Below are 26,335 nucleotides of genomic sequence, written 5' to 3'. Positions count from 1 at the left end.
ATTAAATCTTGCAAGGCCAGCCCCTTTAAAGTTGAATATAATTTGTCATCTTTTGCCATGTTGTTAGGCTATATCTATCTTTGCAGTGTGACGATTGCGCGCACCCTGCATTTTCTGTTGGTTGACGTGTGGTTTGTAGGGCTGTGGCGCAAAGGGTAATAATTATTCCCAGGCCCTCTGGTGAAATTTATCAGAAACTAATTCAGAAGCTGTACTGTCACCACTAAGCTAGTTCACAGTTCAGAAAACAGTGATCACTCAGGGATGTCTGACAAATATGGTGTCACCATAAATTGAAGAAATAGGAAGTAAGTAACAATTATTGATGGTTTATTGCAGGAGGCCTTTTGAGCTTTTCAAAAGAGGCTTTATATAAATAAGTAGAGAAGATCTGATTATAATAAGCAGGACAGAATACTGTCACCAGCTTTTTCCTGCTAGTTGGATTCTTCCTTTCCTCTTCAGCCAAATTCACATGTCTTGTCCCCTTTTTCCGTTGTGCGAACTGAAGGAACACTGAAAGGCAGTCGTGAAGTTTGGAAATAGCTAAAGCCCACGCCTGAAATCATGCCTTATACATGCGTGAACTTAAAATTTCTGGGTCCAAGGTAAAGAGAGGATCCATCATAGCTGTTTAGAGGACAGATGCTACAACCAGACACCCTGGATCTGAATCCTGCTTCTGGCACTCATTTGCCATGTGACCCTAGGCAGTTTACTTACCATTGCTGTGCCTCAGTTTCTTCACTTACAAAGTGTCAATACTAAGACATATCTCTTAGGGTTGTTGGAAGATCAAACAATATATGTAAAGAACTTAGAACAATGCCTGGCACAGAGAAACCCCTGTGTAAGTGTTCATTGTTACTACTATTCTTGATATTTATATGTATTAGCTTCTATTTCAGTGTGTTACAATGTCTTATTAAATTTAGATAATAAAGCATTTGATATCTTATTTCCAATAAGCAAATTTTTTAGTAGAATAAGAATAGACAGTCTCTTTTATGCTTAACCATTACAGTGTTTTGTCCTGATTTTGTTGTGTAAATCTTTCAAATAGAAAAGATTTAAAACTGAACCATAAGTTCTAAAACTGCTATCTAAATTGAACATGGCTTCTGTGCTTTTAAAAAAAATATATTTTCTTTGTAAAATTGGGAACAATTTAGTGCAGCCACATTCCTTCTGGTTTAAGTAATCTACAGAAAATTAAAATGACAAGAAAGGTGGGATTAGCCAGATTTATGATTGGCAAAGGGAAGTTGGGAACAGCTTCTTTGTAGCAGGTGTAGTTATTTTAATGGATATACCAGACTGGTCCATAAGCCCTCCCAGTTGCTGCACCATTCCACAGATGGTCACTTAAACCATTTAATGTCACTAAAATGGTTCTGGTAAAGAATTCTTTAAAACAAACTGCAATGATTCATCATTTTGAGCTCTCTGAAATACCATCATTACCCTAATGGCCCGTAGTCAGAACATTTTTCTTCAAATTTTTTCCCCTCCCTCTGGCTCACCTTTTTCTGTCCAAACCCTCACCTTTCACTGCATATTTTCAATGCCATTCATCAGGTTTTTGTTTCATTCATATTATCTGGCCTCTATTTAGGAAACATCCTGACTTGAAATATCATCCTTTGTGAACTGATTTTAGTAACTTTTTGGGTAACCTTACCCTCAAGTTCTGAGGCCATTTGTTTGTGAGAGGTAGGAACTTGGCAGAGGGATTGACATGCACAAAGGCTGAGTGGTGAGAGGCCTATGGCATTGAGGGTAGGAAGGGATGTATGCATTCAGCAGGTCCTTACATAGGGCACAGCATGTACAATGTGCCAGGCTTTCAGCCATGATGATGGGAGCGTGGGTAGATCTACCGCAAGGCATCCACTTCCTCACTGAGGTCAATGGCAGACAGTGCTAATCGATCATGGCAACCTCGCAGTTCTTCACAGAACACTCTGGATACTGCCAGTCACTGGAGGTTGGAACTGAAGATGAAACCTATTTGCCATCCATGATATGATTTTTGCAAAAGACATAAAGTTTTCTTCAAATGGATTTTTCCTTATATTGATTCTCCATAAAAAAAGAAGAAGAAAGAAACGGAGGACAAAACATTAAATCTCAACTTCGTGCAGGCATTTCTTTAGGGAGGAAATATAACATGGTTCAGAATATCAGACCTCTCAAGCAAGCCTTTGTCGAGTGCTAGATTCAGTCAGTTCATAGTTCAATTTTTTGACGAGTACCTAAGTGCTGAAACTTGCTGCTATTGCTTGAAGTGGGATCAATATACTTTAGATACCAAACTGGAAGCAGAGTTGACATTCTGTTCAAGTTCAGAAGGTCAATTTCATTCGTATCAGACTGAGAGCCATTCTGTGCAAAGGTGGGTTAATCAGGAGCTTTGATTATGCCCATGCAAGTGGCTGAGTACTTGTTGTAACCTCAAAGTTCTGGAATATAAAACAAAATTTAGTCAGTGATAATAGCTAACACATAAAGTACATAAATGTCTTATTTAGGCTATGTTAAGCACTTTACATACATTATTACATTTGGTCCTCATAGCAGTTTTACAAGGTAGCACCTACTTCTTGTCTTCAGTTAAAGGTGAGGAAACTGTGAAGAGGGAGCCCTAACTTGCCCAACGTACTACAACTAATAATAAGTCGGAGAATCACAATTTAGGTCCAGACAGTCTAACTGTAAAGTCTAACTGTATCTCCTAACTGGCACACTGCCCCTCCTTCACCAGGTTGCAGGGTTTGTAATTCTTCTTGATTAAAGGATCATATGATCTATTTCTGCCTCTGGCTTCAAAGACGCCAGCCCTTTGGTCACGTGGGACCTTCTTCAGTAGTAGCTTCTAGAGCTCTGTATCTGGGGTTGGTAGCTGGTGAATCATAGCCTCACCAACACCGCCAGGATAATGAAGAACCTGGTTAAGGTTAGTTTTGAAGAACATAGCAAGAATGCCTCAGGACCTGAGATTGGAGTGGACACTTCTGGAGTTAGCCAGGAAGAGGCAGGGACTGATGAGAACCAAAAGGCAGAGAGGAGTGTTTTCCTCAGTAGTTGGATATGTTTCTCAAAATGTGGTCTTTGGACCAACTGCATTAGAAGTGCTAGGAAGGCCCAAGTCCAGAAGTATCTCCCCCATATTGCTTTTTAATTAACCAAGTAAGGTTTTTCTTAACTCAGGGACAGGAGGATATTAGAGTACAGGGGAGTGTGAGAACCTGAAGGAAGGGTATGAGGGTGACCAAGCACACTGATGGAGCTGCCACGTGTTGCTCTTTTCTTTTTTGGGGCTGAAGGAGCTGTGCTGGCCTTGGCACTGTCTAGTCTGTCTGCAGGCCCTTCCTCGGGCTCCCGTCATCCTAGGAACAGACCACCCGTGCTTTTCCTCCCTCAGCTCCTGAGAGGAGAGGGCTGCGGTTTCCCCAGGCGAAGTTGCTCTTTGGTGACAAGTCGCTGTCCTCTCCTGCAGTCACTTTCTCACACTTCAGGTTCTCGTGCAGATTGCTAGGTGGCCTTGTTACTGGGTGGAGCGGGGAGACAGGACCGGAAGCCCGAGGCTGCTCCGCCCGGCCTGTGGGAGCCAGCTTCATGTCTCTGCCTGTTTACAAACCTGCTGCCTCCTTTCATCCCACTTCTCTTTTATCTTTACCATCTCAGTATCTGACAAGAAGCTATAAAACTTTTACCAATGAATAAACTATGTCCAGAATTTTTATATCCCTAAAGTCTCATGACATGGTAAGTAAGCTCTCAGTAAACGTAGATGTTTATTTTCAGGGAGTGTTGTTTGTGACGCACAGGAGGCCCAGAGCCAACATGCCAGCTCCAAGCACGGTCAGTACAGGCTCCTGGCCGAGGTCGGGGCTTACCCCAGCGTGTGCCCAGATGCCTGGTATCACCTTTTAGAAGTTATTCTATATACATCTGCATGGGAGTTTCTAGCTGAAAAGACTAATCGTTCGGGTATTTTGCTCCAGTTGATGTATCAAAGGAAGGGCAGCAAAAGTTGGGCATAGCAACAAATGATGTTACAGAGGGCGGCCTTCTGTTTTCACAGTAACCTTGCAAGTTAGGGATTAGCCCCACCTACAGATGAAAAAACTAATGCTCTGAGAATTAATCACTTGCTCACATTTCACAGATAGTAAGGAGCAAAAGCGGGATTTAAAACCAAGTTGGTTCTCATCCACGGCCTGTGCTTACTGCTGTTGCTCTTTTGGGATGCCAGGATGACAGTAACAGCCCTAATAATACCGATGGCAACCCTGCATGGGTGCTGCTGTGTTGCTCCTTCAGCAAGCTTGGTGGCATTGTCAGGCCTGCTAGCAAGAACCCACTGTCTTGTCCACATTCTTTCTTTCCCACTTTTTGGCCTTCCATATTTCCTTGATCCTCCTCTATTTCCTTGTCTCCTTTTCCTCTTTCCAGAATTAGAGTATACCCTGGCTTTCCCTTTCCTGCCAAAACTCAAAATGACTTTTCATCCATTACTGCTTGCATGTTGAGTTGCACCTTGTTGAATGAATTCTAAGTGCAGTCAGCCTTCTGTAAATGCAGTGGTGTGTAAGTGAAGCCAAAGGGTGCTATTTACAGGCTCTTTCTGCAAAAGCAATGAGGCCCTGGTCATTCATAGTGAAGGTGAAAATGCTCTGAGGCTAGGATCAGCTGATGCTCCTCTTTGAAAGGAGGTGAGAGAAGCAGGTGGGTGTTAAACTGTGCACTCGGGCAGAAGGGTTGGCACCACTGTAGACCGTGCTTTGTGATTGCCATCTTACCACATCCAAAAAATTAAGTCAAATGTTCTACATTCAGAGCTACTCCCTGTTCCTCTGTTCCCTTTCTTAAACTAAAAGAAAAACAAGAAAGATGTTACAATGACTAATATTCTAGTTCCAAGAGCATCACAGACAAAACAGGTGATTTTATGCTATTGCTATAGAAACAGCAGTAAAAGAAATAGGCATAAACCTTGCTTTTAAATGATACACTTATTCTCTTTTAGACTATTGGTGCCGTAACAGACATTCTCCTCTTAAGTAAACAAGGAATAGAACATCTATTGATGTAGTTTTTTTTTCTTTACATGAAGACTTTTTTTTATTTTTATTTTTTAGCTAAAACCATGCCATATAGAAAAATAAAAATTAAGTGGTCTTTCCTAATTGCTGCCTCAGTTTGGAATTCATGCAGATGCTTCTGTAAACCCATAGTTTCTATATATAGTCTTGTGATTTTGCTTATATAGTTGCTCTTGAGGGTGTTGATTTGGGGGAGCAGGGGTAAAAAATGGAAATGCGGAGACGAGCAGGGAGGCTGTGCAGGCATGCAGAGACAGGGCTTGGGCAGAGGCACAGGCTGGGAGATGGAGAAATGAGTGGATCCACCGTAGACCTGATAGACCTGCAGAGAGGAAAGATGAATCAAGAATGACTCTTAGGGTCCTGGTTTGCACCATTGGGGAGTGGTGAGGAAGGGCACTAGGGCTCTTTTCTTGATGGGTTTCATGTGAAATTTCTAAGGGAAGAGTCAGGCAAGCAGTTTGGAGTTCAAGGAATGAGTCAGGGCTAGACATGAAGATGGAATTGTCAGCCTAGCAAAGTTTAAAATCAAAAGTGGGTATGAAAATAGTCCCCAAGGAAAAGAATGCTTTAAAAAAGCAGAGAAAAGAACCCAGGAGCTTCCAGATTTAAATCTTTAGGAGCTATTTGAATGAATATTTTAGCTCCTCCCAAAGTGTTGCTGAAATAATATGTAAGTCCAGCTTTAGAAAAAAGACAAATGAAATAATGAATGCTTCAGAACTCAAATGTGAACATGCTAGGCATTATACTTCTTCCCGTCAGATAAACTTGTTATCTAATTGGACATATTTTTTAAAGAGAGCAGTAGTTCCCTGCCTTCTGGGAAGCAGTGCCTTATTTCTGCTTTGAACTTTGGCACAAATATAGCTCATGTGACCACTTTAGCCTCGTGCTGGGAACTGTGAATTGACTGTAGAACTGAATGAGTTAATTTGCCACCTCTTCTCAAGCTGTAATTTCTAACCAACAGGATTTTGCTCAGATGGTGAATTCTGCATATTGTGTAACTTATTTGGGAAATGTGTTTACATTGATAAGCTTCCATCCTAATCCATATGAAGGAAAGCTTTCTAATTTCACCTTTCATTTACTATAATTTTTTAAGATAAAGAAATGTATAAAAGTGGAACCAAAGTGTTACCACAATGCAATCCATAATAACCAAATCTGTTTGCTTTTTATTCCAAAACAATCATCAGGCCCTGCAGTGAAACATTTCTTGGTGTTTTTCTTTAGGTCTTCTACAAATGATCATCCTCTGACTCCAGGGACCTATAGATTTTATTATATGGCCTTCCAGCTTGTGTGTTATAGCATTGAACTGTCATCTATAGCATCCATTAGAATGTTATTGACAAAATGCCCACTCATATTGAACTAAGCTCTCAATAAACCGCTATAAGTAAATTGTTGTGCTCTTACCTCGAAGGATAGTCTATTGATTCCCCACGAGTATGGGTCTAGCAGAATGACCCTTGCTACAATTCCCTGTGGTACCTGCAAAACGTTGCATAATGTCTATTTTGAGGTCCCAGAAGTAAAGAATTATTTTAAATATTCTCTTTGTATATTGTTGTTTGTATAGAAGTAATTTTATTTCAAATTAAGCTAACCACTAAACATTGCTTTGTCCTTAGGTGCTAAAACTCTTCCATTTATAAATTAGATTATAAATAAAAATCCATGTCCATAAGAAAATTTGGAATCATTCTTCAAAAGTAACTGATTTTAATAGTTTTTTGTGAGTGCCTTCAGAGATTGTGTATTTGTATATGTTTGTATGATATTATAATCTCTTTTTCCATAGATAGAATCATACCATTCACACTTTTTGGAAATTCGTTTGGTGTGGTAACAGTGGGACTTTTTGCTTTACCTATCTTGGGAATTTTTCCATATTACTACATACTAATTGGTATCATTCTTTTAATAGCTGCCATATGCATCATTGCAGAGTATTTACCATAGACCCCATGGCAGACCTCTAAATTTTCTCTCTGTTTCTTTGTTTTTCTGTTAGTATTATAATGAGCATCCATGTAATTGTGTATTTATGTACTTACGAAATCGCCTCCATTTAAAGACATGTAAGATTATATGTAAAAAGTAGAATCAGAATATATATATAATTACTTAAGGAGTCAAAATCTTCTACAGCTATAGGGATACATTCAGGAGAGCAGAGGTGAGGAGGGAGAGAAAATCTGAAGAGTGAATTTTGGAAGTGTTCAAGGTCATTTGACAGATTTAACCCCTTTGGGATACTGTCAAATTTTCACACCAGGCAACTCCTAACAATTTTTTAAGTCTATAAATAATTGGAACTCTCCAATATTCAGGGTTTGTGTGGAATTTTATGTTGATAATTGAGCACCCAAATTGATACTTTTGGATTCATGAAAAGTGTACTTCCAGTGCCCAATGTCTTCTCTATCATGGTCTTCAGAAAGTGATCGTTTATGATGGTACTATTCAGTTCAACATACTTGTCCAATAACTGAAATAAGCAATATCCTAACCTTGTGTATGAACAAGAGGTTACAGTGCTTGGTGTTGTAGTTCCTAAAATGCAGGTGAGTTCTTTGGCAAGTTCAGGGCAGAGTATTTTGTGGGGTTAGGAGAGTGGATGGTGCAAGTATTCCATAATTGCATTCTCTTTATGTTAGAGATGCTTATTTTTTTAAGTAGACAACTTATACCCAAACTGTAGCTTCTCTAAGGAAGGCTTGAAAACAGATGATCTTGAACAAGGAGAAAGAGCAAAATAGAGCTGAAAATCAACTAGAAGCATACATCTAGAAGACTAATACCATATTTATAAAGTAGATCATTTTCACATTCATCATTTTCTCAGCAGAGTGGGCAGATGTTATTATCCCCAATTTATAGGTGAAGGAATTGAGACCCCCAAGAGGTTGACTAGTTCTTCTAACCTTTGTCTTTAATAATAAAGATACGAATGTTACTGTAGTAGTTTCCTAAGGCTGCCATACAAATTAACCACCAACTGGATAGCTTAGACCAACAGAAAGTTATTGCCCACAGTTCTGGAAGCTAAAAATCCCATCTGAGGGTATCAGTAGGGTTGGTTCCTTCTTAAGAGCACTGATCGAGAATCTGTACTATGCCTCTCTCTCCTAGCTTTTGGCAGTTGCCAGTAGTCTGTCATTTCTTGACCTGTAGATGCATCATGGGAGTTCTGCCTCTGTTGTCACATGATGTCCTCTCTCTGTCTGTGTCTGTGTACAGATTCCCCTCTACTGATATGATAGTGATAATGATAAGAACACCAATCATTGGATTACAGCACTATCTAATCCAGCATGACTTCATCTTAATTTGATGATATCTCCCTAGACCATACTTTCATAGCAGGACACATTTGTAGGTACCAGGGTTTAAGACTTGGACATATCTTTCTGGGGGACACAGCTCAACCCATAACAGTGACTGTGGGTCATTGAATGAACATTTTCCAAGAGCACAGGCACATCATCAAGAAAATCGTGTACTTCATATGAATGGAATAGAAATAAGAATACTTACTCTTTTCTATACCTTTCTCTTAAATTTCCATTTACCCAGAGTTCCATCACCAATAGTGATTTTTGTACATAAACATCATTGCACATTTTCAAATACACTATTTTGCAAACCATTTCCTTGTAGTTAGACCTTGTAGAGTTATTTGATGGCATCACTGATGATGTGCATTCAGATTTGGTCATTGTTAGGTCATGATAAGAAAAAATAAATGCCATTTTGGCTTTAAGAACAATTGATTCTAGTAAGTAAATAAATCATCAGAAATCTGACATCAGTTTTGCAAGTTCATTCTAACTGGAAGTGAACATTCACACATGGTTGTAAATGATTGTACATACAGAAAAAAAGTGAAAAGCTAATCTGAATAGAAGAGTTTATCTACACTCTTGGATGGTTGCCACCATTTACTCAAATACTCACTGAGGTTGCCATTATTAAAAAAAATTCTCAATCAAAAATAAAGATATAAGAGGTGAATTGAAAATTGAATTGAAAAGTTATTTTACTTTGAAATGGTTTGCAAATGTAGACGTTAAGTTTGGAATGAATGTCGTTAAAGACCATAGCTGGGAGAGTCATACAACTGCTAATCACTAGGATATTATAATAAATGAGGTTGATTTTCCTGTTGACTACCCCTTTTTTTCTTAACATGGTCTCATTACTTTTCGATCATATTGCTGACCCTTAGCTATTGAATGCTCACTCACAGATATAATAATGTATTAACTCATATATATATATATATATATATTTTTTTTTTTAAGTATCTGTAAGTGCAAGAGGAGCAGTACCAGTGTTGCTTGTCTCTTTCTGCTTCGCTAGGTCGCAGGAGGTTTTAGATGGTGAAAATCAAGCCTGTGTGACAACTGAAGAGCTGTTTTATAAGCAGCCTTCCTTACAGCAACTAAATTGTCCCCAAAAAAGCACATGAGCGTAATGAAGCTTTTAAGTAGACACACATATGCATTTATATTCTCTCTCTCTCATGAATGACTAATTTTAATTTTTTTAAAGTAGCAATTCAGCTTGCTTCAGAACCATTTAAGCTTAGCACATGATTTTGTTTTCCCTCCAAAACCAACTATTCTTGATTATGAGATAGGGAAGGTTTGCATATTTATTTTTGCAGAGACAGTAGAATAAATCCTTATCACTTTATAAGTGCCTTAGTCCTAATATCAGCAGAGATTAGAGCCATAAAGGTTAGATTTAATTGAGAACTGTTTTGTGCAAACCAAAACCTGACCCACGTGAGAGTAAAATCATGCCACGCACCCATTGTGTGGTTTTTACTGAGGTTTACAGCCAAGGAAGGTGGATCTTTCTTAATAAATATTTGTTCGGTTACACTGAAAGATCCACTATAGAGAGGAAAAAAATCTTCCTTCTGACTTTTCACACAGTCCTCAGGAGTATGCAGTCTGGAATGCGCTTCAGATACCTGCATGCTTCCAAACTTGCTTCGTTCAACTCTGCTCAAATGGTGCCTTCTCTGGGGGACCTTCCCTAACTGACTTTTCTAAAATAACACTTCCCATCCCATCTGTCTCTTTTGCATTGCTGTACTTCATTTTTCCTCACAGCTTTTATTGAGAGCTTCAATGTGCACTTGTTTGTTTATACTGTCTTCCTCTGTTCATAAGTGCAGGGACTTTGTATCATTCACTGTGCTATCCCCAATGTCTCCTAGCCTTGGCACCGTGTAGGTGCTCAGTAAATAGATGAGCAAATATGTGACTCCAGGAGGGCTTCAACAAAGAAAGTTCAGCAAGTACTTCCCATGAGAGTACTGTGATAACTAGGATGTGGTTTTAGCCCCCGGGGAGCCTCTAGGCTAGTAGAAGAGACAGACTGTAGGCAACAGGCGATGGTGACACCCATAGTTTTTAACCACGATTCACTGCAGCAGGATGAAAGATGCCATGGCCCATAAGTCCACCCATTTCTGTTTTCCAGCGTGGAGGTTGGGACATTGATAGAAGATGTAGTCATATATAAACGACTCAAATTTAGTAATTAAGAAATTAAACATCAAATGCACAGCGTTCACTAGGTGATCCACAGCCACCTGAGTTGATGATGGTTAGGACTTAGGTAGAGCTTTCTGTGTTCCAGGCACTGCTCTAAGCATTTTTCATATATTCACTTATGCAGTCCTCACTGCAGTCTGATGAATACTATTATGTCCTGCTGTTTTACTGATGGAGAAACCGAGGCATAAGAGGCCCCTCTCTTGTGCTTGTACATGTGTAGACTAGGAAGTTTACAAATCGCCAAACCTTTCAGGGCCTTCAGACTTGTGGAATTTGAATGACAGACTGCTTTAAACTCTAAAATGGGCTTTGGAATACCAAATTCTAGCCTTTTAAACTCAATTAGAATGTTTAGCAAGTGGTAAAACTGAAATACATGGGATCATGTGTTATTCATCTGTGAAAACAAAGGTAAAGAGCATACTTGCATCAGATTATGGCCCATAAAGTGGACTATATGTGGACAGATTATGGCCTATAAAGTGGACTAGACCACCAAGGGAGAATGAAAAAAAAATCAGTAATGGAGGTTGGAAAACATGCTGTGGTGAGTCAAAAAAAAAGATGTGATTATTTTTCATTTGGAAATCCAAGATGTTTCCAAGGAGGAGGAGGCATTTCAACCTGAACTGTGATGGATGAATATAATTTCAGTTGGCATAATGAGAGAAGGGGCTTTCCAAGGGAAATGCATCAGCAAAGGTGTAAAACAACAAAAGGACAGAATAATGCTAAGCAGCAGCAAGCATGCTGGTATTGTCAGTGTGGCAGCTCATTCCAGCGTTCTGTGTCACGTCCTCTGTGTTCGTCTTTGATGTTAGCTGCAGCTGCTCTGGCTGGTTTGATCAAGCTCACTTGGATACCATCCCATAGTGAGTGCTACCCAGGGCCGCCTTTGATACTGTTTGAGAGTCCAGAAATTTATCCACGCACACATGTATCGTCAGTTGATTCTCAACAAAGTACCCAGGCATTTCAGTGAGAAAAGGACAGTCTGCAACAAATGGTGTTGGAACAACTGGGTAAACGTACGGAAAGCAAAGAACCACACCCACCACCTCACACAATACACAGAAATTAATTTGGATGGATCATAAACAAAATATGAAAACTAAAACAATGAAGATCTAGAAGGAAACACAGAAAAGCATTTTTACAGCTTCAGGCTAGGCAAGGATTTTTTAGGACCTAGAAAGCACTGCTATAAATAACGATGAACTGGACTTCATGAAAATTAAAAACTTTGGTTAATCAAAAGTCATTAAGCTAATCTAGATAAAGCATGTAGGAGTTTCAGTGTACTTTTCTTGGTACTTTTCTCTGTTATAAATTATTTCCAAATAAAAGATTTTTTTAAATACCATTAAGACAATAGGCAGGAATATATTCACAATGGAAATATCTGACAAAGGACATGTATCCAAAATATGTGAAGAACTCTCAAAAGTATAATAACAAAACAATCTAAAAATTGAGCAAACAACTTGACACTCCACAACATACACCAGTAAACACATGGAAAAGTACTCATTGTCATTTTTCATAAGAGAAATGCAATGAAATCACAATGTTATCCATTTCATACCCATTAGCACTGGCTAACATTACTGTCTGATAGCCTCAAAAACTGGTGAGGCTATGGAGCTCCTAGAGCGCTGTGGGGAACTGTTTCTCTAAAGTTACACACACATCTTGCCCAATGACCAGGATTCCCTCCCCTAATCAAGAGCATGAAAATGCATGTCCACAGGAAGACTCTCCAAGCATATTCATACAGGTTTTATTCATATGAAAATTCACATTTTATTCAGTAATGGAAGCAAATGTCCATCAAACAAGAAAATGGATAAATTGAATAGTCATATAAGATTAAGCAATTTATAAAAAGAACTGTTGGTATATCCTACAGCATAGATGAATCTCAGAAACGTCATCCTAGGTGAAAGAAGCCAGTTTCAAAAGAGTATATTCTACACCACTCCATTTATAAGAACTTCAAGAGCAGACAAAACTTATCCATGGTGTTAGAATTCAGGAGTGAAGATTGACTAGGAGGGCCAGGAAGGAACTTTCTAGGACAATGAAAGTGTTCTGTGTCTTGATCAGAGTGGTCATTACATGGGTGTATATGTTTAACAAAACACTAAAACCTGTACATTTCAATTACATAAATTTTATCCCAATAAAGAAGTAAAAGAGACCATAACAATTATTTTTATGATACCCATTCATCATGTGAGGTAGAGTGTTGACTCAGCTTCCTGTTGTGAACAATAAATTTGTAAAACCTCTTTACCTTGACATAAAGACCCTGCATGCTTTGGCTCTTGCCCAGCCTGCCTACGTCATGTGCCTCCTCTACCTCCTCCTGCTGGCTTTACTATCTAAAGTAGATCATTTCTTGATATTTTCTAGTTTAGTCTCTTATGTTTTCTTCATTGCATTCAGCGTAACTTGAATTTGTTTGTTTCTTTATGCTTTTCGTGGGTTTTTTTTAATCTGCTTTTTCCACTAAAAAAAAAGCTCCAGGAGGGTAGGAGCTTTGCCCGTCTCACCATTGTATTCCCCTTGGTAGTCCCAGGATGTTGCTTGGCTCAGTGAATATTTGTTGAACAGGTAAATGAATGAGTTTTGTTGTTATTCCCTGTGTCAATAAAGTGCCAACATACTCAGACATAGTGCTTTCCTAATGAATTTATGATATCATTTAGTACAGATAGGGTACAATTTTTTGGTCTGGGGCATATCTGAAATCGTCTAATCTGATTTTTACTGTAGTTATTCTTAACATTGTTCAATGATAGTTTTTCCATGGAAAAGTATATAAAGTATTTTAGAGGGAGGAAATGATGAGATTAGAAAAGTGGGAAGGGGAGGCAAGGAAGAACTATACAAAAGGCTATGTTGATTTTTTAAATAGTTAATTGCACTATAAACCTTGTATTTGAGTGAATACAAATACTGTATTTGAATGAAATGTCCCCTTGAGGGATTACTAATTATAGAAAATTACCAGTTAGTTTATCTAGACAAAATTGCCAAAAACAGGAGGAAAAAACAACTACTCTCTGATAAGAAGACAGTCTTTAAGAGAGCATCAATTCAACAGTATAGCAGCCTGCGACAGTTTTGGTGATTTTAAGCCTGCTGTGTTACCTCTGAGACCTAAAGGAAGCACAACATAAAAATGAGCCTCTATCAGTTTGAAGCAAACCTAATCTTTGTGATCATGGCTGTGGTCTAAATCTATTAAAGATGTTGAAATTCAGTGTCCTTGCTATCATTGCAGGTTGACCTGAATAGTGAGCAATAAACGTGTGTATTATAATTCTGGTTCCAAGATATGTGCTTAGGAAGTGAAACCGACAGTCAGTGTTTTGTGTCTGTCTCTAAGCAGACCAAGAGCCTATATAAAATGGCAGGTGCATTTTTAGGGAAAGAAGCCCATAATGTTTTCCTATTTAGTAGGTGACAGTATGTCCCAAGATAACACAAGCTTAAGGGGCTGGAACAAGATGGTTATTAAAGGCAAGCACTTTCTCAGTTCATACAAATTGAATTTTTTCATAGGCTGGAAGACTGTTCAAATCTAGTGCAGAGTACTGAAATAAATTAGCATATTAAGTGAATTTATACATTCTGGCTTGTGAGCACTTTGAATTTAAGGAAGAAAATTTATTACTTCATGAAAGAAAAAGGCAATTCTTAAGTTCTGTGTTTGATCTCCCTGTTGGAAAGGGCCTATATGATAAATTATATCATTTTGATGATTATCCAAAGAAATGGTTATTATATTGATGGGGATCTTTCTCCTTTATTTTTTTCAGAATTACTGATTTAGGGAACATTAAAAGAAGACTGTATTTATCAACGGTCCATAAGGAATTATCCTCAACCCCTCTTCATGCAAAAATCCCACTCTTCATGATCAAGCGCAAAATTGTAAGTGTCACATGAATGTTGTTTAAAATATTAAATTCAATTCAGCGGATATTAATTGTGGACCTACTCTGTGTATAAAGCACTTTGTTAAGTACCATGGTGATATAAAAAAATGCATAGAATTCATGCTTTTCCTTTCCTTCCCATGAAAGAATTTAAGATCTGCTGGGTGGGAGAATATAATTATTTGAACATCTAGAATATCACCAAATCTGTGGCAGGCAGCACAATGGAGAGAGAAGGTGCCATTGGTACTGTGGAAGGGAAAGAAATCCATCTGACTGCAGGATAAGGAAAGACTACATGAAGGAGATTGCACTTGGAGTGAAAGGACTGTAAGAGTCCTACAGGCAGAGACGGAAAGCCAAGCATCCAAAACAGAAGGAACAACATGAGTGCAAGCATGAAGGTGGTTCATATTTGAAGAACAGAGAATGATCGATCATTGTTGTCAGATTTCTAAAAAATAGCGTTAAGGAAACAGCAGTCCTACAATGCAGCAGCGTGGCATAGGCTAGGAGACTTTATGCCTGTGTAACTTTTGAAAGCTAAAGCAGCGTAATGTTTGAGTAGGTGAGCAGTAGGTTACAGGCCAAGAAGGTTGGGCCTGATAATACGACTCTTATGACTTTACCATGTTTGTGTACTACCTGTTCTAATATGTACTTAATACTCTCCTTTAAATCATTAAGTTGGAGGATAGTGTAAAATACTAAACAGTTAACAAAATGGCAACAGTAAGTCCTTACTTATCAATAATTATTTGAAACATAAATGAAGTCAATTTTCCAATCAGAAGGCAGAATGGCTGAATGGATAAAAAAACAAGATCCGATGATATGCTGCCTACAAGAGACTCACTTTAGCTTTAAAGACAACATAGACTGAGAGTGAAAGGATGAAAAAAGATATTTCAAGCAAATGGCAACCCCCCTAAAACAAGGGTAGCCATACTTATATCAGAAAAAAATACACTTTAAACTAAAAATGGTGAAAAGAGACAAAGGTCATTATATAATGATAAAGAGGTCTATACATCAAAAAGATGCAGTACTTGTAAATACTTGTGCATCAAATATAAGATCACCTAAAAACATTAAGTAAAAACTAACAGAGCTAAAAGGAAAAACACAAACCAAGACAATAATAGCTGAGGAGTTTAATATACCACTCTCAACAATGGGCAGATCATCCAGACAGAGAAACAGTAAGGAAATAGCAGGTTTGAACAACAGCGTAGACCAAGTGGACCAAATAGACATATACAGAGCATTCTGTCCGGCAACAGCAGAAACAGACTCAGAGAGAAAAGAAAGAGATCGGATTTCTGGTTACCAGAGGTGGGAGATTGGAGGAAGGTGGTGAAAAGGTACAAACCTCCAGTTATAAATAAGTAAGTACTGGAGACGTAAGGCACAGCATGATGTAGTTAACACTGCTGCATGGTGTATATGAAAGTTGTTAAAAGAGAAAATTCTAAGAGTTCTTGTCACAAGGAGAGAATTTTTTCCCTTTTTTTTGCTTTCTCCTTTTATCTATGTGAGATGATGGATGCTAACTAAACTTATTGCGGTAATCATTTCACAATATTTGCAAGTCAAACCATTATACTGTACACTTCAAAGTTATACAGTGATATACTTCAATTACATCTCAGTAAAACTGGAAAAATAAATGGACGTGTAAAACCAGTGTAAATTTCCAAAAATAATGTATGTAACCATAAAAATAAATATAACTGAAAAAGAACAAAATTCTAAAGCCTAGCTAAAAATTGTTTTCTGTTTAAGGCTCTACCCTAAGGCCTGCTTTTTGTTAGAAAGAGTCCTCAAGAATTAGGTACACGTTCAAGTTTTTGGGGCATAATTAGGCTTGAAAGAAAACTGACAAGGGCAATTTTTGTCCTGTGATCCTGAGACATTTAATGCCATTCCCATGTACCATCTTAAATCTTTTCAGAAATTGTGTATGTTCCACTCTTTGGGAACCACTATAGTAGAGAACAGGAAGCCATTAAAGTCTTTGGCTAGGGGAGGAATACACAGTCAGCTCAGTGCCTGGGAAGACTGATCGGGTAGAGATATTTAAGTGCTTTGAAGGGGTAGACAGTGGAGATGAGAACATTTGTCACAATCCGAATTAGTTAACCCTAATGAAGACGCGGGTGGTAGCCATAGAGGAATGGATGTGAAGCAACATCAGAAGTTTATAAGCAAATAAGCTTAGACAGATATAAACAGACCTTTTCCGTATCACATGGAATATGCTGTGAGCAGGAACCGCAGTGAGCTCTGGAGCACAAGGGGAGTGGTCAGAGAGGCCCTCTGAGGAAGGGCTGTGAACTGGGCCTTAAAGTATGAGAAGGAGTTAACAGGTTCAAGTGTAGGGAGCATTCCTAGAACAGGAGGAGCAGCAGTATAAGTCGCTGCATGAGGTGTGAGGGAAGTCTGTTAATTTGGTGTTGCTGAAGAAAGACCAGAAAGATAGACAGTGGTAAGGCTGGAGAGGGAAGGAGGGGCACCCTTTCTAGCTGGGCCTTTCTAGCGAGGTAGCCTGGACTGTGATCTCATAGGGATACGGAAGCATTGAAGGGCTTGCAGCAGAAGGCTTTTAGAGCAATTGCTGGCACAGACTAAGCCCTAGATAAGGATCATGGCTCCTGTTTCCTCTTTAGGTACTCCTGCTTCCCCTCCACATTTCCCCTCTGCGGATTAGCTGTTTTTAGTATAATGGCTCATCATTGTCATTCGCAAACTCATAATCTTCATAACACTTCTTCACCCTGAACTTTTCATCACATTTACTTTCTGTCTTCCCCTTTACACTGCAACCATATCTTCCTTGGTTTTTATCCCTAATCCCTGTAAGCACATGGCACCCAGGAAGTGCTCAGTAAATGTTAATCAAACAAATTGACAAATATTAATGTGCCTCCCGACATGGGAGATAAAAGCTCGTTAGGTTTTCATGGACAAATTATATAAGCTTTCTAAATGTGCTTGATGATTCCAGAAATACCAAACACATATTAAGAAAGTTAATTCTAAAACTTTCTCCCATTTCCCCTCAGTTTCCTCCCAGTCGAAGAGATTCTATGGCAACAGAGGGTCTTTCCTTTCCACTAACATACTCTATTCCCAGTGAGCCCTTAGTGAATTAAAGCTAAGTCATGTTTTAGGAGAAATTTTTACAGAGAACAGCAAGATGCTGGCATTCCACCCATTCAAAATGCCATCCCCCAGGGTCCTATTTGGTGTTGGTCCCAATTCTGTGCTTTTTGCCAAAGTACTCTTCACTTCTTTCTATTTTAGAAACTTATATATTTTGGTAGTAAATCTTGAACACAGTATTTTAAAGGCACGTCAGCTAACCTTTATAAATCACAAGTTATCAATATCAAGTTCTCTTGCACAGTGAGCAGTCAGCGGGCACTGAGTGGCAGGTGGACACTTGAACAGAGCTTTAGGCTCTGTATGGAGTTTATAGCCCTCTCCACTCATAAGGAATGCAGATACACTTAGACCCTTCCTGCGCCATGCATTTAAAGTTATCTGCCTGGGCCCTCTGGGCATATAGTTTGCAACCCCTGATTTAGAGGATAATTGCCAAATGGTCCATTTAGCCTTGGTTCTTCAGCTAAAATCTTTACATAGCCAGAGGCAGCAAATAAAGTTAATATTCTTATAGCCACAACGATATGAATATTTATTTATAGGCCACTTATCATTCCAGTTACCATTAAATGTTCAACCTCTGAATTAAAAAATTTGTCATATTTTCTAAACTATGAAGGACTCACTTTAACATGTATATCATAGCAATCTGTACTTTTAACTTAAGTTTTCAATGTCAAGAACAGTTTTTAAAGTCAGTAACCATCCGATTAAATAATGGAAATAGCCACTGAAGTCAAGACTCACTGGAATGAATCCTACTTCTTCTTTGATATAATTTCAGTTATTTGGTGATAGTATCAGATGAGAAGTAATGTCTTGCCACAAAAGCAAGCACGTATTAACATATAGTAAATTTAATTCAAGTATGAGGTATCATTAAGAATGAATCCTTCACTGGAGATGTAACAAAGTAGTATGATAAATTACAATGGCACAGTCTTTTAGTAACCTTTCCCACTCAAATACCCAGTGTTTATCATTTAAGTGAATAAAATTACTCTTTAGGAGTGGTGCTTTCTGATGAAATATATTATAGCTTTTACTACAAACTGAAAGTGCGGGGTAATGTTTTTTAAATTTACCCGCCAACATCATTCATTTTTCTCATAGAGCCAGTGATTTGGAAATTTGGGTTGTTTTTTTTTTAACAGTATTCAATTCCTGGAGTGTCATTGAATGAAAAGGAAATGGAGGAGGCAGATTTAGTTAAATACAAGGGTAATTTACATATATAGTCAAGGTAGTAGAGAATGTCTCCTAAGTCATTCTAACCTAGAATCTCTATATTGTTTATTGTACTTATTTAGGGGGTTGTAAATGTTTTCATCTCACCCATGTGAATAGCACTTTAAAATACCTATTCTTATATCTATACTCATCTGTCAGTCTGATAGGGGATTGAGGAGATTTGGGGAAAGAAGAGCAGTTCCTTGCTTTCCTGTGCTGGCCCTTAATGGTTATATGTAGAAGGAACAATTAATAAAAATAAGTTTGTTCTGCAAATGTTGGCAAGGATGAGAAGAAACAGGAAACCCTCCTACACTGCTGGTGGGAATGTAAACTAGTTCAACCATTGTGGAAAGCAATATGGAGGTTCCTCAAAGAACTAAAAATAGAAATACCATTTGACCCAGGAGTTCCACTCTTGGGAATTTACCCAAAGAAGACAACTTCTCAGATTCAAAAAGACATATGCACCCCTATGTTTATTGCAGCACTATTTACAATAACCAAGATACGGAAACAACCTAAGTGTCCATCCGTAGATGAATGGATAAAGAAGATGTGGTACATATACACAATGGAATATTACTCAGCCATAAGAAAGAAACAAATTCTACCATTTGCAACAATATGGATGGAGCTGGAGGATATTATGTTCAGTGAAATAAGTCAGGCAGAGAAAGACAAATACCAAATGATTTCCCTCACTTGTGGAGTATAACAATGAAGCAAAACTGAAGGAACAAAATAGCAGCAGACTCACAGACTCCAAAAAGGGACTGGGGGTTACCAAAGGGGAGGGGTGGGGGAGGGCGGAAGGGGAGGGAGGGAGGAGGGGACTGTGGGGTATCATGATGAGTGCACATGGTGTGTGTGGGGTCATGGGGAAGACTGTAGCTCAGAGAAGACAAGTAGGGACTCTGTGGCATCTTACTACACTGATGGACAGTGTCTGCAATGGGGTATGGGGGAGACTCGATAATAAGGGTGAATGTAATAATAACCACATTGTTTTTCTTGTGAAACCTTCATAAAAGTGTATATCAGTGATACCTCAATAAAATAAAATAATTTAAAAAAAAGTTTGTTCTGAGAAACAGATGATTAACTAACTTAAGGGTCACCCCCATTTCAAATCACATGAAAAGGCAGGATATTGTTAGAGCTGAAGTGTGGCCTCTGGAGCTAGATTGTAGTGGCAGTTTCGGTTGTCACTTCCTGTCTGTGAGCTCTGGGGTAAGTCAGTTAATATGTGCTTCAGTTTCCTCATCAGTTAAGTGGTGATGTTAGTAGAACCTGCTTTTTAGAGGAGTTGTTAGGGTTAAATGAGTTAAACTTAGAACAGTACCAAACTCATAGTAAATGTTCAGTTAATACTAGTTGATATTGTTATTATTTTGCTATTTTCCCTTGAGATGAATCCATGTTTATTAACTTGCAAATATGAAATTACAGTAAACTTCTGAACTTAGAGCTTATGTCAGTTAACAAGTATTTATTGAGCCCCTGCTGTAGGCCAAGGTCTGTACCAAATTATATGAATCCAAAGGTGAATGACACACAGTCTTTCTCATCAGGGAGATTGTAATATGGCAGAGGAGGCAAACGTACAAACAATTGATGATAATGGACTGAGTTAAACCCCAAACTAGTCTCGGGAACCAAATGCTGCTAAAGGAAAATGTCAGAGTTGTCTAGTCAAGTTGGAAAGTGTTACAGAGAAGATATTTGTGCTAAATTGTGAACACACACAAATTAAAACATGTTCGTGTCACATTCGATCCGTTAACAGGGATATAACGGAAATGTATGGAAGTACAATGCTGGGAAAGACTGCTAAATGAAGCCATGAAGGGCCTTGAAAAGCCACGTTAAGAAGTTTGAATTTTTAGTCCATTGGAGATTTAAAAAATAATTTTTTAACATGAAGAACTTTCATGATGTAATCTGCATTCTAGAAGATAAGTACAATGTCACAATGGAGGAAGCTGGGGCAGAGAGACCGATTAAGAGGCTGTGCAGAAGTATAGGTGAGACATATCAGCAAGGAAGGAGAGGAAGACAGATATAAGATAATTCAGCAGTAAAATCAGTGAAAAAATGGAGAAAATGGCACTGGGCTGGGAATTAGCAAAGTAGATGTGCTACCAAAAGGAAAAGTGTCTGATGGGAGCTTAATTTTGTATGACTGCTTATATTTCTTGTTTTAGACATTTAAATGTCTTAAATTTGTTTCTGACCATAGCACAGTATCTGGTACTCTCCTTCCTACTATTAACATATAAAACTAGAAAAAAATATTTGAAATAATAATAAATGCCAATTCTAACCATGTGGATAACAGGTAATGTACTTTAAAAAGAAAAACAAATGAGATGCGATATACATTCCCAAGCTTTCTGAAGGCCCGTTCTGGAATCCAGCTCTGAGATGGGAGCCCAGACAGAGCTTGGCATCTTGCTGAACAGGGACAGAGGTCAGGGCTACAGACTACTGAGGTCACTGGGATTTGTAGGTTAGACCGCCAGAAAGAAGAACCTCCCAGAAATCTGCATCGGGGTCCTCTTGAATCTTTGTGCACGCATGTAATAGGGCTTGCAAGCAAAGACCAGCCCCTGGGGAAAGAACACCAACTAAGCCACATGGCACATGGGGCTGGGAGATACTTGAGTTCCAGCCAGAGTGAAGAGACATGAATGAACACATTCAAGAGAAACTCAGAAAGGTGATATAACTTAGAAATCAGGCTGATTTACTCCTGGAGCAGAAGTCACTGTAGACTCAACCTAACAAGGCTAAGAACATACATCAAAAAGGTCAAGATGAACTGCAAGTAAATTAACTTTCTCCTGGAACATCATTTGGGAGACTCTTTGAAGAAAAACAGCAAAATCCAAAAGCTCAGCAATATAGTATCCACAATATCTAGCATACAATTAAAATTTTTTTAAATATTTGATAGGCAAAGTGTTAAAACATGATCCAGGAGAAAAATCACAGGATGAAAGTCAAGGGCTTTAAAACAACTCTTAAATATGTTTGATGAATATAATGAGGGAACAGATCTGTAACCTCAATAGATAAATGGAAACATTGAAAAGAAATTTCAAAAAATACAATATTGAAATGAAAGAGTCACTGGATGGACTTAACACCAAGTTAAACACTGGGGAAGATCAATAAAATTGAAGTCAGAAATAAAAAAACTATTCAAACTGAAGCAAAGAACAATCAAAAAACTGAAAATAAAAATGATAGTCTGAATGGCCTATGAAACAGCATTAGTCTAGTATGTGTGTAATTGGAATACTACAAGGAGAGCAGAGAGATTGAGCAGAAGAAAACTTACAGAAGTGACGGCTTCAAGTTTTCAAAATTTGAAAAATATACCTGTGAGCCAAGGATCACTCGAAAACCACACCATGGTATAACTGAGAAAAAAAAAAAAAGAACCAAAATCACACTATGGTATGTCATAACTAAATTGCTGAAAATCAGTAGTAAAGAGAAAATCTTAAAAAGCAGCCAGAAGAAAGAAAAAAAATGACATTGTACATCAGACAACAATTATAAAATACATCACCAGCTTCCCATCAGAAGCAATGCAAGAAGACAATGGAATGGTGTTAGGGAAAAAAGTCTAGAATTCTTTATCTAATGAAAATATTCTTAAGAAGTCAGAGCAAAATAAAAAACATTTTCAGACTGAATATCTGAGAGAATTTATTGCCAGCAAACCTGCACTGCAAAAATACTAAAGGAAGTTCTTCAGGATGCAAAAAAACAAATGTACCAGGTGGAAATTTGGATCTAAATGAGAAAACGAGTGTCTGTAGTGGTAAATACCTAGAAAATCTAAAAGATTCTGTATTCATATCATAATTTCTTTAAAAGTATTTTGGCTGCTGAAAACAAAAATAATAACAATATAGAAGTAAAATACATGACAATAATAACAAAAAATCATGGAGATAGTAGTATACTTTTATTAGGTTCTTACCCATAAAATATTATAAATAACTACAACATTGTAGTAAGTTAAAGATTCATATTGCAAACTGTAGTGCAACCACTGGAAAAAAAAATAAAAGAAGTACAATTAATCAGCCATTTGAGGAAATTAATGAGACTAAAAATATATTCAATCCAAAAGAATACAGCAAAGGAGAACTAAACAAAGGACAGATTGGTCAAACTGAAAACAAATAGCGAGATGGTAGCCTTAAACTCAAGCATGTCAAAATTGTTACATTAAGTGGAAATGGACTAAAGCAACTGAAAGACAAAGGTTGTTAGATTGAATAAAAAACACAACACAATTATACACTGTTACAAGAAGTGCACATTATATCTAAAGACACAAATAGGTTAAAATTTTAAAGAGGAAAAGAGATATTCCATGCAAACACTAATCATACACAAGTTAGAGTGGCTGTATTAATATCAGACTACAGGACAAGGAATATTATGTAAAGAGGAATATTTCAAAATGAGATGGGAGTTAAATCATGTAGAAGATATAACAGTCCTAAATGTGTACACGCTTGGTGACAGTGCTTGAAAATGAATAAAGCAAAAACTAACAAAACCAAAGAAAAATAAAGACACAATATAAATATTTCAACACCCCTTCTCAGATTTTGACAGAAAATCAGTAAACTTGAAAAATGCTACCCATCAACCTGACCTATTTGACATTTCTAGAACATTTCATTTAACAACAGCAGAATATACGCTATATTTAAGTGCATATTGGCTATTCAAGATATCTGATGTGTTAGGCTGTATTAATCTCAACAAATTTAAGATTAAAAATCATTAAAGTTATGATCTGTGACTACTATGGAATTAAATTAGAAATTAATAACAATCTAATTGGGCAATTCTCAAGTACTTAGAAATAAAGCAACATACCTCTAAATCTGTAAGTCAAAGAAAATTGGGAATATTAGAAAAAATTTTACTGGTATTTTAATTTATTGTAAGTGGTAATAAAAATAAAGCATACCAAAATTTGTGAGATGTATCTGCAGCATCTAAAGTGTGAGAAATAATCAATAAAATAAATCAAGTAAAAAATGGACAATGGAGAAAATCAGTAAAACCAAAAATAGATTATTTGAAAAGGTTTAGTAAGTGATAAACCCCTAGCCACACTAATGAAGAAAAATGATAAACACATTACCAATATCAAGAATGAAAATGGGGAAAAAGGAAAATCAGGGAATAGTATGAAGAATTTCATGCCATTGACTTTGACAACTTAGATGATGTGGGAAAATTCTTTTAAAGACACAAGTTACTAAAACTGATACTAAAATAAACAGAAGACCTAAATACCCATACATCTATTTTTAGAAAGTGGATTTGTAATTAAAAACATCCCCACAAAGAAAGTTCAGATCCAGATGGCTTTACAGGGAATTCTACCAAATACTTAAGGACAGATAATACCAATTTGGAACACTTTCAGACAATAAATGAAAAGGAACATTTCCTAACTCATTGAATAAAATGAAGTCAGCACAATTTTGAGACCAAAACCAGCAAAGATGTAATCCCCAAAAGAGAAATAGAAATGAGTATCAGTCATGAACATAGATGCATGGATTCTTAACACCATGACCAAGTTATGTTTACTGAAGTGTAGTTTTTATATGTGAAAATTAGTCCATGTTCACTTATTACATTAACAGAATAAAGGAGAAAAAATCATAAGATCATCTCCATAGATGCAGAAAAATCATTTTAACAAAATTTCATTAGCTATTCATGATAAAAACCCACATCAAACTATGAACAGAAGGAAACTTCTTTGACCTAATTAGAGGCTTCTATAAAAAGCCTAAAACTAAATCATAACTTAATGGTCAAATACGGAGTCCTTATCCTCTCAGATGAGGAACATGCAGGGATATCCACTCCTACTGCTTATATTTAGCATTTTATTGGAGGCCCTATAGCAAATTTAATAGGATAGCAAAAAGAAATTAAAAACATACAGATTGGAAAAGAAGTAGAGAGAGACAACATAATCATCTTTGTAGAAAATTCTAAGGAATCTACAAAAAGTAAACACAACTTACTAGAATAAGCGGATTTAGTAGGGTCATAAAGTACAATGTCAGTATATTAAAATCAATTATATTTCTCCAGAAATTATTTATGGTGATAAACAGTTGGAAATTTTTTAAAAATTTACAATAGCATCAAAAATGTGAAATACTCAGGAATAAATTTAACAAAATATATGTTAGACATTTTCACTGAAAACTATAAAATATTGCTTTTATGACACTGAGAAATTGAAGAAGACCTAAATAAATGGAGACAGGTTATTTATGGATCAGACAGCTTAAAATTCTAGTACTCCCTCAGTTGATCTGTAGATTCAGTCTAATTCCAATCAGAATTCCAGCAGGTTATTTTTCTTTTTGCAGAAATTAATAAACCAGGTCTAAAATGTATATGAAAATTCAAAGGACCTAAAATAGCCAAAACAATTTTCAAGAAGTAAAAATACCTCGTGATTTTAAGACCTGTATAAAAGTCATATTACCTGCAGTAATCAAGACAGAGTGTTATAGGTACTAATAAAAAGTTTAGAATGATGTATGGGGGCTCACGGGGAAGACAGTGTAGCACAGAGAAGAGAAGACAACTAGTGACTCTGTGACATCTTACTACACTGATGGACGGTGACTTCAAATGGGGCATGGGGGCACTTGATAATATGGGTGAATGTAGTAACCACAGTGTTTTTCATGTAAAACCTTCATAAGAGTGTATATCAATGATACCTTAATTTAAAAAAATAAAAAAGGAAAAAAAGGTTTAGAAGTAGACCCACACATGTATATAGTTAGTTATTTTCAACCAAGGCACCAGATTTATTCAATAGAAATAGAAACATCTTTCTTCAAAAATTGGAACTTATAAGTATCCATATGGAAGAAGAAAATGAATGTCAACCCGTACTTAGCACCATTCACAAAAATTAAGTGAATCATATAACTAAATATCAATGCTAAAAATAGAAGGCTACTTCAAGTGATTTCTTGGGACTCAGAAAACATTAACTCTAATAAAAATAGATTGACAAAATGGGACTCAATAAAATTTAAAACTGCTTATCAAAATGACATTTTTAAGAAATGAATAAGCAAGCCACAGCCTGGGAGAAAATATTCTTACTACATATATCTGACAAAAGACTTGTATCAGAATATATCCTACAACTTTATAATGGAAAACAGATAACTTCTTTTAAAAGGCAAAAACCATTGAGCAAGCACTTTGC

At 37.1% G+C, this 26,335-nt stretch overlaps 1 protein-coding gene across 7 annotated transcripts in view; it reads left to right on the top strand.

Annotated features, from left to right (window-relative positions):
* Positions 1-26,335, top strand: part of CFAP20DC (CFAP20 domain containing) — a 201,382-nt gene that overhangs the window by 50,288 nt on the left and 124,759 nt on the right. For all 7 annotated transcript variants that reach the window (XM_037019232.2, XM_037019236.2, XM_037019235.2 and 4 more), the window contains one exon: positions 14,521-14,635. In XM_037019232.2, coding sequence (XP_036875127.2) covers positions 14,521-14,635 — 115 coding nt within the window. The remainder of the gene's footprint in view (positions 1-14,520; positions 14,636-26,335) is intronic.

This window comes from Manis javanica, chromosome 3 (genome assembly GCF_040802235.1).
Source record: "Manis javanica isolate MJ-LG chromosome 3, MJ_LKY, whole genome shotgun sequence".
Lineage (NCBI taxonomy): Eukaryota > Metazoa > Chordata > Mammalia > Pholidota > Manidae > Manis > Manis javanica.
The sequence above is the reverse complement of the archived record's forward strand: the minus strand, read 5'-3'. Positions and strand labels throughout refer to the sequence as shown.